This window comes from Protopterus annectens, chromosome 13.part0 (genome assembly GCF_019279795.1).
Source record: "Protopterus annectens isolate FY-2018-M chromosome 13.part0, PAN1.0, whole genome shotgun sequence".
Lineage (NCBI taxonomy): Eukaryota > Metazoa > Chordata > Ceratodontiformes > Protopteridae > Protopterus > Protopterus annectens.
Window position 1 is genome coordinate 418,282,332 of NC_056747.1, and position 14,093 is coordinate 418,296,424.

The 14,093-nt window shown below is 41.5% G+C and overlaps 1 protein-coding gene across 1 annotated transcript in view; it reads left to right on the top strand.

Moving 5' to 3' along the window:
* The window catches only part of MKS1 (MKS transition zone complex subunit 1), a 1,448,767-nt gene extending 1,442,991 nt beyond the window's left edge, over window positions 1-5,776 (top strand). Inside the window, exon 17 of the mRNA XM_044054835.1 lies at window positions 5,554-5,776. Coding sequence (XP_043910770.1) covers window positions 5,554-5,776 — 223 coding nt within the window. The remainder of the gene's footprint in view (window positions 1-5,553) is intronic.
* The last annotated feature ends 8,317 nt before the right edge of the window (window positions 5,777-14,093 follow it).

The following is a 14,093-nucleotide window of genomic DNA, read 5'->3' on the forward strand; positions in this document are numbered from 1 at the left end:
CCTTGGCAAGTAAAAACCAGCATGGATACTTTATGAAGGTGCTGGTTCCATTGGAGTGTGATTCAGGGTTTCATGTGGAATCTCTGAAAGTTCCTGTAGTTGCTAGAAAGGATTTATGTGAGGGTAAATTACTCAGCAATACTGAACATTGTTGCTATTTGAGCAGACTTTGTTTGGGGAAGTCCATTGTTCTGAACTAAATTTAGTTCTTGTCTTTGCTGTTTTCTTGGAAGTATTACACTGTGCTTATTCACAGTCTTTGCCTTCTGTGATATGATTGTATGTTAATCTTTGGCCCACTGAGATGTTATTTGGATGTGTTAGAGGCATAGCCTGCTTTAGGCACCAGCAATCCCTGCAGTCGCTGGGGGCCCCCAACCACAGCAAGTTGTCTTATCTTGATATTTTGTAACATAGTTATCAAACCAACAAAACCTAGTACAGCATTTTTATTTACTTAATAAATCAGGTGGGTAATAGCTCGTATTTATATCTCCTTTAAAATTCAAAGATATCTCTGGTTATTAAACAATAAAGACCGCAAAACTATTGAAAACAACAAACTGGAAATGCCGGCTCCAATGTGAAAACGGTCCTGCACATATAAAAGTTTGTTTGAACTGAAACAGGCACTCCAAATGTAATGCTGTCCAAAAGTACAAGTTCAATGAAAAGCAACACTTGCTTGTAAAAAAGAACACCACTTTATTTACCAGCCATGAAGTTAAGCGTTTTTCGTCCCACAGGTTGTGGGACTTCTTCAGACAAAAAACCTGTCTGAAGAAGTCCCACAACCTGTGGGACGAAAAGCACTTCACTTCATGGTTGGTAAATAAAGTGTTCTTTTTTACAAGCAAGTGTTGCTTTTCATCGAACTTGTACTTTTGGACAGCATTACATTTGGAGTGCCTGTTTCAGTTCAAACAAACTTTTATATGTGCAGGACCGTTTCCACATTGGAGCCGGCGTTTCCAGTTTGTTGTTTTCATATCTCTGGTTATAGTAATAGTGTTTTGTCAAATAACAGGCATCACGATTCCATTAAGTATTTAAATATTTTACCACTGACATGGTGCACCTGGCTTAGTTAAATATTGCTGGTGGACATTCTCTCCACTAAAACTAACAATATAGCCAGCTTTAGGTATCTGCAATGCCCATGGCAGCAAGGGGGGCCCCTTTATCATTTTTGACTATGTGGGGGACTCACAAAAGTTGTTATTGGTTGAGGAAAATGAGAAAAAATTATTAATTTTCTGATTATGCTCTTTAACTGAACACAGGACTGTTAAGGTACAGCTGATAACGAGCAAAATAAGCTCTAGAGAGATCAGCTGCCCAGAGGGACTGATCTCGGTGCATACCTTTGATTTTAAGAAGAGCTGATGTTTCCATTCTTCAGGATTAGTTTTCTCTTTCATCAATTTTTATAAATATTGGCAGAACACAAGATATTATAACTCTCAGCTTCTTTGCTCAAGAATTCTGGGCATACCAAAAATAATAGCAGAATAAAGGCTCAAAATCAGGAATACCTTTTAAATATTACTCTAATTCACTTAAAGTTAACAGAATAAACAATTTGCATCAGTGTGCATTAATTTTTGGACAATAAGTATGAAACTCCAATCTCTGGATTTATTGACTGTTTGTAATCCTGAATGATTAACCAGCAAATCAGAAATTTAAAAGGGATAGAGCAAAATTATGATGCAAAATCAGGGACAGTGACAGGCATGGATTACTCCTCAATGACTTAAATAAAAGTGACTTACTGCTGCTGCTGTCTCATAACTGCTAAACAACAGTCAGTGATCTGGCGTGGCAGTACCAGTGTTGCACAGTGTTTTGCTATTTGCTAAAATAACTGTAAAACTAGCATTGCTATAGCCTATGTTTGTGTGTGTTAAAAAAAATCACTGATTTTTATCTGAGCACACACTCAATAATGCCAGGACACATACATTACTCTTCTGGATATCAGTAAAGTACAGTTAAAAGCATTCAAGTAAAATGTAGCTAACAAGTAATTGTATTTCAAAAGCGTGGCATAAAATGTATCACAGATCATTCAGTCCCTTGTTATCTTCTATGAGTCTGGTGACAACCTCTCCCCAGACTGTATAAATGGATTTTGACCTAAACTTGTTGGTGGCTTTTGTTCTCAAACACACCCATTCTAGTACCAGTCCTGCTCTGATGTGTGTGTGTACAGAAGGTTTCTTTAGGTTTTGTTGGGGGTTGGCGATTGTGTGGTCATTACTACTTTAATTGTGCACAGGAGGTCATTATTGCTTGTGTTTGGGCTAGAGACGGTGCTTCTTTTACTTTTCTCACAGACCTCAGAAGTGTAGAAAGCAGGTTACTGTAGCTTGCATAGGGGCAGTATACTGTCTAGGAACAACAAAGTGGAGTGCATTGTTCTAATCATTGTTCTTTTCACTTTCCTTACAATTACACATCAGACACATGTACAAGTGGCTGCCTTTGGGGGTTAGGGGTGAGTAGTGAGGAGGCATGGTGTGAGTGTGTGTGTATATATATATATATATATATATATATATATATATATATATATATATATATATATATATACATACACACACACACATATACATATATATATATGATAGTAGTCACTTGAAATACAGGATAGTGGAAATTTGAACCTCTGCTTTCATCCCAATCTAACACAAGATGAATGCACAGGCAGTGGCTGACTTTTTGGGTGGAGGAGTTTCAGAGAAAGGCATTATTTCCAGATAGGATTTATGTATCCTAACAACAGTTGGCCTGTTTATTATGAGTTGGTATTTTGTCAGCTTTGAACATTAAGCCTTGGGCACAACTTGTGTCTTCTTCGAAAGAATAAAATAAAAGTGAAACTCTTTTCTTAATCATGATTTTTGATTAGGCCACCATTGGATTAAAAGGAATGAAAAGTGCACTAAAATGCATCCCAGACTATCTATAACCCTATGGCTTCTGGGAACCCCAGCTTAATTGTGTTTTTTTTAAATTGTTATTACTGTGCTGTCTTGGTGCATTGAAAGGATGCAAGGAAAACTGAGGCTGAACAGCAACACTGAATGTCTTTCGTTAATCATAATTTAATATCTGTGTTCAGGAAAGGTGAATTGAAAGGATACAAGGAAAACTAAAGTTGAAAATTAAAGCTGAACAGCAACACTGCATTTCCTTCCTTAATTAGAATTTTTGTTCAAGTCATAATTGAATGAAAAAGTTGTCCAAAAAAACCTTTAAAATGCACTTCAGAGCATATAGAAAGTTATGGCTTCTTAAAAAAAAACTAGAGAGACTATGCAAAATCTGAGAAAAGGAAGAAAAACGTAATGTGCACAGTGTGGGGAGCACTGGAGGATGTGTGTGTGTCTATGTGTTGGGGGGGGGGTGAAACAGTACACAGTGCCTAGAGCAGCATTTCACCTCAGCCCAGACCTGTACATAGAGCTTTTGTAATGTATCATCGTTGCAACTAAATGCCAATAACTGTGAATGTCCCTTTGTGAGATGGACTAGCACAGTGTAATACTCAGGCTGGCTGTAATGTAAGAGGTCTATCTGTACGTACTACTCCATAGCATGAACTAAAAGGTTGCTTAGGATGGGTGGCAGTGACAGAATGATACTTAGACTAGTAGTGCCCAGGGGCCCCCAACTTGACATTTGCTGGTAGCCCCCAAAATGCTGACACTGGCCCTGATTAGTGGGTATAACTCATCTTGTGCTTTGTTAGTCATCCCCCATTTCCTTGCTTGTAAAGTAAATGCTAGAGCTGTTCATGTAAATACTAAGATTGACTGTACTACCCTTTTGATACTATTTTCATGTGAACTTAATTTTTTGTTAAGGAAGACCTGGCTTAAGTGCCATTACGTATGCTGGAAACATGTGTCATTGTGGTGCAAATAACCTTTTTGGTTTATATTTAAAGACAAGGTTTTATAATGTACAGATTCTAAGTTTGTTCTGAAGATGGTGCTGAAGTTCAACGTAAACTAGCATTCTTGTGCCAAGTCTTATCTATGTAATGCATTGCTGAATAAACTATATGTTAAAAGGTCAATGAAATAACCTCAGTGCAGCTTTGCATATAGGAAGCAGTGTTTTTTTCTTTTGTCATAGGCTTGCAAATAGATGCTGTTTCAGAAAGTTTTATACCCTCACTGAGAAAATTTTGCCAGTAACAATCCAAACCAATAATGCATTAACACTTGTATCTGCAGCTGCCTGCTTCTTTGGGCCTTTATTAAAGCAATTTCTGATTTTGTAATCTAAGCTAACATTAAAACTTTGGTAACTACAGTGCTGTAGATGATAGTTTAAGGGCAGTGTTTGGAAGTTAAGACCTAAATGGGATTCTGGAGATTGTTCTACTGTTTACCTCTTATTTGAGTAACAGCTTAATATGCACCCCATGCTAAGATGACCATGATAACTCCGTTGATACTGTATTAGGAGTGTAGCTTCTGTCATGAAGTTATGTAGTGGAAAGGATTTCTCCCTATCTTGGTCACTTCTATTTTGTTTAGTAGGGGAAAAAATAAGAGAGGGTCTCCCGCTACCCATTTTTGGTTGGTCCTTAGATGGCAACAAGGGAGTAGACTTAGAGGACAAACAAAAACCATGACCCTTCATATACTGCTGAAGAATTTCAATTAGGATATTCCTTTATCAGCAGGAGTAGAGAGCTACATTAACATGCCCTTCTGAGTGGCCTGTCCCCAAATATCTTTAGTTACAGTAAATGCTGTGCAGTAAATCTACTAAAACTGACAGAGAGGTGGAGCAGGTTATGCACTGACAAATCCCATTGTCGACTGAGAGTACTTCACCTATAACAGTAGCATTAGTGCCATTCAGAGCAGCCCATGGATGGAGTGATGACATTTGTACCACATCAAAGTATGCTGCTTGATGAGGTTTGTTGTCATTGCAGCAAAGTTCAGGTTGGCATAGCCAGTTCACTGTTGCCATTACCAGTTTAGCTTTTGTATAATGTAAGGAACAGAACAAAGGTGCTACTGGTGTTTCTCCAAGGAAAATTTTACTTTGGAGATAACTGTGTGTAGGGTTTGCCATATGCATCTTGTACTTGTAGATATGAAGGAAGCAAAATACACTACTGATGAATGAAAGTGGGCCATTGTACCCAACTGCTGCAAGAGATGCAACACGTATTGGATGAAATGGTTGTTAATGGCATTGTATCAACTGTAATGGATGCTGTTTTGTTTGTAACAGGAAAGTAGATAAGCACCATTTAGCTAGTAAGATTCTAATATGGTTATTGGTTTAATAGTGGATTAAGTTGGGCTTGAATAATAAAGAATTGCTGGCGTAATATAGGAGAATGGGCCAAATACTCTGTAGGGAATTTTATTTCAGAGGTCAGGCCAGATGAACCAGTTCTCTTCTCTATGTCTTTGTTCTTTTAAAATGCAGAGTAACAAAATAATAGTTATTCGTATTTCGGTCTCTTATGAAATTATGGAATTTTGTGTTATGTGTGTTTGATTTTTTTTTCCACAGAGCGTTCATGGAGTCAAACATTCAGAAAAAGAGAATGCAGAGTGTACTGGACCGACTTGGTGGATTTAGCCAGCAGAGCTCTATCCAAAATGTACTAGGTAAGCTTGAACGTCATGTTGCTTTTAGATACATATACTGTCAGGATGTTTTGTTTAGATTGTTCCTGCAGGTTTATAATGAGAAGTTGAAGTTACAGTTAAGTTTTCCAGCAAGTGTACACTAAGTGCCAAATTTCACTAGATCAGGAATAGTGTTGTAGAAACTCTCTACCATGTATTTCATGCTTCTCTGATCATTACAGGGAGGCATAACCCCTGGAGGGCAACCTAACCTTGCTGTCTGGTTTTGTTTATATCCTTCATTTAATGGATGAGGAAACCAAATGCCTTTGTTGTGTAGGGCAGCTTGAGTATTAGTGTACTACACATTCAATAACTGTATCAGGTTTGGTGATGGCCCTGACTGCCATTACATGTAAGTAGGCTTCTTGTTACAGCTGTACAGCTTAACTGCAGTTGCCATATCAAAAGGTACATACGTACATGTGGTATTGATATATTTACATCAAGATATTACTGTATGTGACTGTACTGCTCACCACTTAAGTGACAGAACTGTTCTCCGCAGACAGTATGGACTTTCAGCTTCCCTGGAGCTCTTCCAGGCTGAGTCCTCCCCTCACTACCATAATGCCTCACACTTCCCTGCCTCTCCAGATCTCATTTGCCATTGAGTGATCAGCATCACAAAGCAATCCCAAGCTTGAAATTCTGTAATAATTCAGAAATTTGGGAAAATGTGTCCTTTTTCTTCTTTCCTTGTATAGTTAGGGTAATGCAGTTAGGGCTACTAACATACTTTTCTAGTAGTTTGTCTGGTTAAAAAGTTGTTATTCCTCTCCCACATAAGTGAGACTTTTGGCTTATACCTCCTAGTGGCTGTTATTGTTAGGTTATGTTTGCTTAGTGTAGTTTTGTATTTAGTTAACATTACAAAGACAAGTCTGTAAAACTTACAAGTTTCTAAAAGTCTGGCAAATGTAGACACTGGGCTACAGTTTTATTAAAGTTTAAAGTTTAACTTTACCTCAGCAGCTGGTTTCCGATTTGTTTATTTGGTAGCCACAGGATTCCCCACCCAGGATATACATGAACGTTGTGTCATGCAGCTGGAGTAGATCATTTGGATGCTGAGAGCAGTATTTTCAGCATCAATTCCATGACCCCCCCCCCCCCCCAAGAAGGAAGAAATACATTTATCGTGAATGTTCTTCTAGTTTTATTTGAGACTATGAAAAAAGAGAATAGGAGAAGGGTTGAGGAAGATAGAGCAGTTAGAGATTCTGACAGGCTTTATCCTCTACTAAGGCTACCATGAAAAGATGTTCCTCCCCCCATTTAAAGCACTTCAGGCACCTAGCCTAGCAACAGAAGAGGGAGAGTCTTCCCAAGTGTTCCAGTTAGAGGTTTCTTTTGCCTCACCCTTTTCCCAGAAGTAGAGTAACAACTTCTGGGAGCAGGAGTTGTCAATGTATTTGAAGTTTGTGTTATATATCTGTTAGATTGCCTAGCGCTCTCCATAACTCTTACATTCACTATGACTGGGACAAGATGATGAAAGCATTACACAGGGCACAAACTGAGATTGGCATCCCCTCTTTCCTGTTTCCACCCTGTTTTGAGGGCATCTAGAGAAGGCCACTTATCTTGGACTCCCATGTCTCCATAACTCTTCCATTCACCTTGACTAGGACAAGATAGTGAAAGCATTGCTCAAGGCATAGATTGAGATTGACATCCCCTCTTTCCTTTCTGTTTCAAGGGCTCTAGAAAAGGCCATTTACCATTGACTTATGTGGTTCCTTCCCAGGGCCCATTACCAGCATTGGATGCTTCGGAGCTGTGTTCCAGCAGACACCAGCATTGACATTGATGAGTGTTGTCCTTTAACTTCATTGCTTTCATCAGCACTGGTGGCAAACATTTTGGTACTGAGGACTATTAGGCACCAGATGACCAATTTTGATGACTCAGTGTAAACCTCTGCTCTGACGACTCCATTACCATTCTGTGCAATGGCCCACATCAGCCTTTGAACTCTCAATGCTGAAACCTTCTTTGGTGCTGGTGGTGGAACCCAGCCCTTCCAAGTTGGTGGTGACACCTTGGACTTTAATGTCAACTTGGTGACTGATGTCTTTGGTGTTGATGGTCTCAGCAACAGTAGCCATGGAGCCAGGAGATGGTTTTCATGCATTGAATACATGTCAGTATGCCCTTGGGAATCTGTTTTCTTGTCAGTGCGACCCCAGTATACCTTTCATTCCAAACTCTTGGTTCTTTTTGCTGTCATTTTAAAGGGTCAAAGGAATGGAAGGATGACAATGGTCCCAGGCATTTGCAGCAGATTTCGCTTCAGAGCAATTAAGTGAGTCCCCCTCCAAGAGTACCAAGGAAGAGGCAGTGCAAACAGAGACATCTGGACTCCCTAATGGAGTCTTCTATACCATATACTGATCCAGAAGTAGGAGAGGCTTCCCCCTTAATCCCTTCCCAATTGCCTCAAATTTGGAGAAATACTTGAACTGTTGTGTCAGAGGAGAATTAGGGCCAATTGACTCTGCCTTCCATGAGAAAGAGATGTTGCTGAAGGCTTTCTGCTCATACCCATCTACATTTTGGGTGGTCTCGCCTGCTGATAAGAATGATTACACTGGTAGTGGACAGGGCATGCCAAGAGCCTGATGTCTCTGAACCCATCCCAAGGAGACGTGATAGGATCCTCCATTTCCTCAAGAGCAGACAGATTTGGAACATAGTTACCTTTTCTGACTTGCATTTTGGAGGCAAATACCATGAAGAAGGAGCCTTAATGGGAATAGTTTAATCTCTTTACTGCATAAAGATTTCTGGGCAATAGATTGATGTAGAAAGTGCATTTATACTTCAGGCACATTCTTCATCAGTTGATGAATTGTCTAGATCATGTCATGTGTTTTCAGCATGACCTAGCAGAGTGAAACAGGTAAGATCCCCTCTGTTCCTCAAAGGAAAGATCAGGTTTGGATTAGGGCTCCCTTGGCTGATTCAATTGTGGTGGCAGCAGTCATCAAGGAGCCTACTCTGGGTAGGGGTTACTGAGATGTGTCCACTGGATGAGGATTCTTGGGTTGTGTATAAATTTGGAAAGTCATTTATGTCTCAGGTATATTCTACATCAGTCTGCTGAATTTATGTGGCTTATATGTTGCATTTTCAGTGTGATGTAGTGGAGTGTAGTGTAGACAAACTGGTGATCTTCAAAAGAAATTGGAATCACAGTTGCATGTGTTGGAAGTGGTTAATATTTTTATATTTTCCATTGTGACCATGATGAAAAATCAAACTATCAAAACAGTGAACATTAAAACATTGAGCCCAGATACTCAGAAGCCAGGAAGCTCAAACAGAATTCCACAGACACAAAATCTGGATAAAGGAAATCATGTCTGGAGGGCTACGTCCGCTCATCTCCCCCATGAAGGCCACCTTTTCTTCACCTTCCAGACATAATATCCCATGAGAAGGTGGCAGCTATGGCTGTGGTTGCAAATCTCTTGCACAAAAAGAACCATCCAGTAGGTCCCACTAGACCAAAGAGGATCCATGTTTTTTAGAGATTCTTTTTTGGAGCCAAAGAAGATGAAGGGCTTTGGGCTCATGTTAAACTTAAATGGGCTAATCCAGTACATATTGAAAACTAAGATGTTCTTCATTCGATCACTACGAAGGTATATTGCCAAGGTAACCATTCATCCTGCCAGTATACCAAAGCTTTAGGCATGCCTTCCCGTCACATTTTGTCTAACCTTTGAACCAGCCACAAAAGGACTACATGCTTTCTTGATGCCAGTCCAGGAAGCAAAACTTCCTCAGAAGCTTGTTCTGTCAGCCATATGAAATGGTACAGTTGCAGTCACAAAGGCAAGCTAAGTGTGCTGTTTGGGGACCCTCCTCACTATTGAACTTTTGAACTTTGTGTCATCTAAGAGAGGAAAATGCATCTGTGGTAAACAGATCCTGTATAAGGATAGGCATACCCAATATGTTTTCTGCTTAGGACCCAACTATAAAATCAGTGACTGTTCTGTTTTTCAATATTTTGTCCCAAAGACTCTAAAAAGCCATTTGTTTTCCTTAAAAATTTAATTAGAAAACAAGCACTTAAAGGCTTTGGCATGAACCACTTTGCTACTGGGAGTTCCCTTCTCAGAATTTACTTTGCAGCCCCCAAAAACACCCAAAAAACAGAAAGATGATGTGTGTTGATCTGCTTCTTTCTCCATATTGGAGTTGGATATCTCTGTTGAGACTGTTGATAAGCCAGCAGACTGACTTCCGGACTTAGTCCCGCAGTTGCAATTGCTTTAGAGGCCAACATGGAGCAGCCTTCTGGCACGTCATTTCAACCAAGCAGACCAGGCCATGAAAGGAGATTCCGGACTTGTGATTTTGGACAGGCCAGATGGTGTTCCTCAGATATTGGTAACAGAGACAACCCTTTCCTCCTCCCAACAAATTCCAACACATGTGAGAGATGCAACCATATAGCCAAACTGGAGGCTAAGCTCTCTCAACTCAGTACTGGCGTAACCATTCAGGAGGAAAAGGAAACCACACTCACTACAATTCCAGTCTCACATAGACCTACCACGACAGCAAAGCAAACACATAAACACACAAAAACATACTCGGAGGCTCTAAATAAAAATCTGCCTAAGCAGCAGAGACCTCCAAAGCAGACACCCAAGCAACCGCACACCCAAAACAAAACACGTGCAACACACAGCTCACAAAGCCAGTGTGCCGAACAGTCACAGCCTTTAAGGCTAAACAACACACCTAATACACTTGTAATAGGTGACTCTATCGTCAGGCACACTGACGTCCCGCTCACCAGGCTGAACAAGGAGAAGGTCACGGTGAGCTGCCTGTCGGGCGCTAGGATCCACCACATAACACAAGCACTCAGGTCACTCCAAGGCAAGTACAAATATGACTCGGTCATTGTCCGTGCTGGTGTGAATGACCTGAGACGTACTTCCCTGGACTACATGAAAAGAGACATGGAGGAGCTCTCTGAGCATGTAGCCCAGGCCGGTATGACCCTGACCTTGAGAAGCATCTTACCCTCACCAAGAATGATGCCACAATATGAAGACAAGATGATCAATTTCAACAATTGGCTTAAGTATTGGTGTCATTCAAAGGGGATCCAATGCCTGTCAGCCTGGGATGACATGCTCGACAAGCCACGATGCTTCGCTAGGGACAGCTTGCACCTATCACCCCTGGGCTTTTGGATATTGGCAAAGGCTGTTGCTACCCCCATAGTGCCTTTTTTAGGCAAGGCTCAAAAGACAAACCCACCTCCATAGTTATCACAAGGGATAAGAAACTAAGAGTAGTGCTACTCAACGCCAGAAGTCTAAACCTCAAGATGCATGCACTCGAAACTCTCCTTAGCATGGAGAACATCGATATCTGTGCAGTAACAGAAACCTGGTTCAAGGCTCACAAGAGCACCCCAGCACTACCAGGTTATACCTCATACCATGCTTTTCGGCCCCAAAACTTGGACCGAACCACAAAAGGAGGGGGAGTATCAATATTTGTCAAAGATACCCACACCTCCAGGTTGGTGGCACAGCACAAAGCATCAGAGACTATCCATGTGCAACTAACAGTGGGTAAAACTGCCTTACAGTTTATAGCCTGCTACAGACCACCCTCCCAAATGCAGGAACTCCAGTCGCCCTTCCTGAGAACACTGGAAAATGTGAAGGTCTCTCCAAACACCATTATATTGGGCGACTTCAACTACCCAAACATAGACTGGGAGCATTACTCTAGCTCCAACACCCTAGCCCAAAGGTTCCTAGAATTTATAAACTCAAATGCTATGGAACAACTTGTTACCACTCCCACAAGAGGGGAAAACATACTGGACCTGATCATCACCAACATGGGGACTCTATGCTCCAGACCAGAAGTGTATCCCTCACTGGTAAGATCAGACCATAAACTAATCTCACTGGATATTCACATCCCGACCCCACCCTCTGCCCAGAAAACCACAGTGAAAAACTTCTCTAAAGCAAATTTCACACTCCTCAAAACCGAGGTGGAATCCTTCAAAGCCCCCGGGCCTGTGGAAAATATGGCCCAGACCGCAGAATCCTTTATAAACGCATTCTATGAACACCTTCAGGAATGCATGGATCATGCAATCCCAAATAAAACGAAGACCCAGTCCTCCAAAGGCAGACGTCCTGTCTGGTGGACCCCAGCCATAAACAAACTATACAATAGAAGGAGGAAGCTACTACATGATAGAGCAAAATCCCAAAAAGGGAAAGCATCTCTGATCAGTATTAGCAAAAACTACGGGCACTCATAAAATCGTCTAAGGCCAGCTTTGAGAGAAAGATTGCACAGGACACTAAGGATAATCACAAGGCTTTCTTTAGTTATGTTAGGAACCTGGGTGGGAATTCCCAGATATGCTCAGAATTAGTCCAAAATGACAAAAAATACACCGAACCCACAGACATTGCCAACATCCTAGCTGACGGGTTCAGCGCAAACTTCTTCCCCCCTCCCCACCAAAAGGGCAAATATCTATCCCAGCAGAGTGCTGCCCCCCTGACATCTCAGATGCTCAGGTAAGAGCCGCCCTCTCCAAAGCAAAAAACACAGCATCAATGGGACCAGACGGTGTCCCAGGCTGCGTCCTACATGAAATCCAAGAAGAGCTAAACCCAAACATAAAACTACTGTTCAATCTCAGCCTTACTACAGGATATGTACCCAAAGAGTGGCGTACAGCAACAGTGGTCCCTCTCCACAAAGGTGGTGCCTCAACGGATCCTGGAAACTATCGCCCCATAAGCCTAACTAGCTTGGTCTGCAAAGCTATGGAAAGGATCATCATGGACCTTATAAATAAAGATATTGGGGACCTACAGACACTGGATCCTACCCAGTTCGGCTTTAAGGGCAGACGCCTGCCTCTTAAACCTGGTCGATTTCTTTGAAACAGTCACCAAGACCATTGACGAGGGGAAAGTGGTCCACACAGCCTACCTGGACCTCGCAAAAGCCTTCGATACAATACCCCACTCGGGCATTATAGATAAGCTCACCAGCTTAAATATAAACCCCTATGTCACTAGATGGGTTGCAAACTGGCTCAAGGACAGAACCCACATGGTTAGAATTGCTGGAGCCATGTCAGACTCCAAACCAGTTACAAGTGGCGTCCCACAAGGCTCAGTCCTGGGACCTCTCTTGTTCGGTATATATTTCTCAGAGGTACAGGCCAACACGGAAGGACTGTGGCTGACCAAGTTCGCAGATGACTGCAAACTAGGTGCCATAATCGACTCTCCAGCTGACACAAGCATCCTCCAAAAGGGCCTCATAGAAACAGACAACTGGTGCTAGAGCCATGGCCTCAAGCTAAACGCCAAAAAGTGTATAGTCATCCCCTTTGGCAAAAACAAAGTGCCCACAAATTACCACATAAGTGGTAATCCATTAAGTACAGAAGAAGTAATTAGGGACCTGGGGACCCAAGTTGATAGCAATCTCTCATTTGACAACCACGTGGCCAAAGTGGTTAGAAAAACACTTTATATAGCCCACCTAATCATGAAGGGATTCACATCTAGATCAGGGGAGGTCATCGTGCCTCTTTACTCATCCCTCATCAGGCCCATAATTGAGTACAATGCCCCTTTTGGGATGTACCTTACCAGACACCTGCAGCAACTGGAAAGACCCCAAAAGTACCTGATCAAAGGGCTCAAACAGATGCCATATGCTGCCCGGTTAAAGAAACTCCAGCTCTACTCAGTGGCATACCACCTGCTCAGAGGCGATCTGTGCCTGATGTATAAAGCCATGTCCAACCCGGAATTAATGGACATGCTGCACCTCAGAAAATCCAAATCCCATCAAGCTATGCGATCGAGAGACTTGAACCTCAGCACGGAAATAAATAGGACATGCTGGAGGGACAGATTCATAACCCAGAGGCTCCCTTCACTCTGGAATAAAATTCCAGTCCAGGTTAGGCAGAGTCGCTCATTGACTTTCTTCAAGAGGAATCTTGATGAGTGGATGGGGAATCGTAGGTTTACCCCGGGTATCACTTCTGTGTCACTGTTAGACAGAGGCACAGTAAACTAACCTCGAAAAAGGGCATAGCAAAATTAATTTAAAATGGGTGGCGAAAGTCAAACACACTCTGGCTAGGCTTATAAATGCCCTAGGGCAGATAGCCTAGTATGAGCCTATGAAGATGTCTGCGGTTTCCTTATAGAAAAAATCAAATATGCTCAGAGGTTATTGAAATTAATGAAAAATTGAAGAAAGATATCAAGTCAAATAAAAGACTGGAAAAAATGCAAAAAGCTTTAACTAGCTATTCAGATGGACTGTTAAAACTGCAAAAAACAGAGGTTAAAATTAAAATAGGCTGGCTGAGTATGGGCCTAC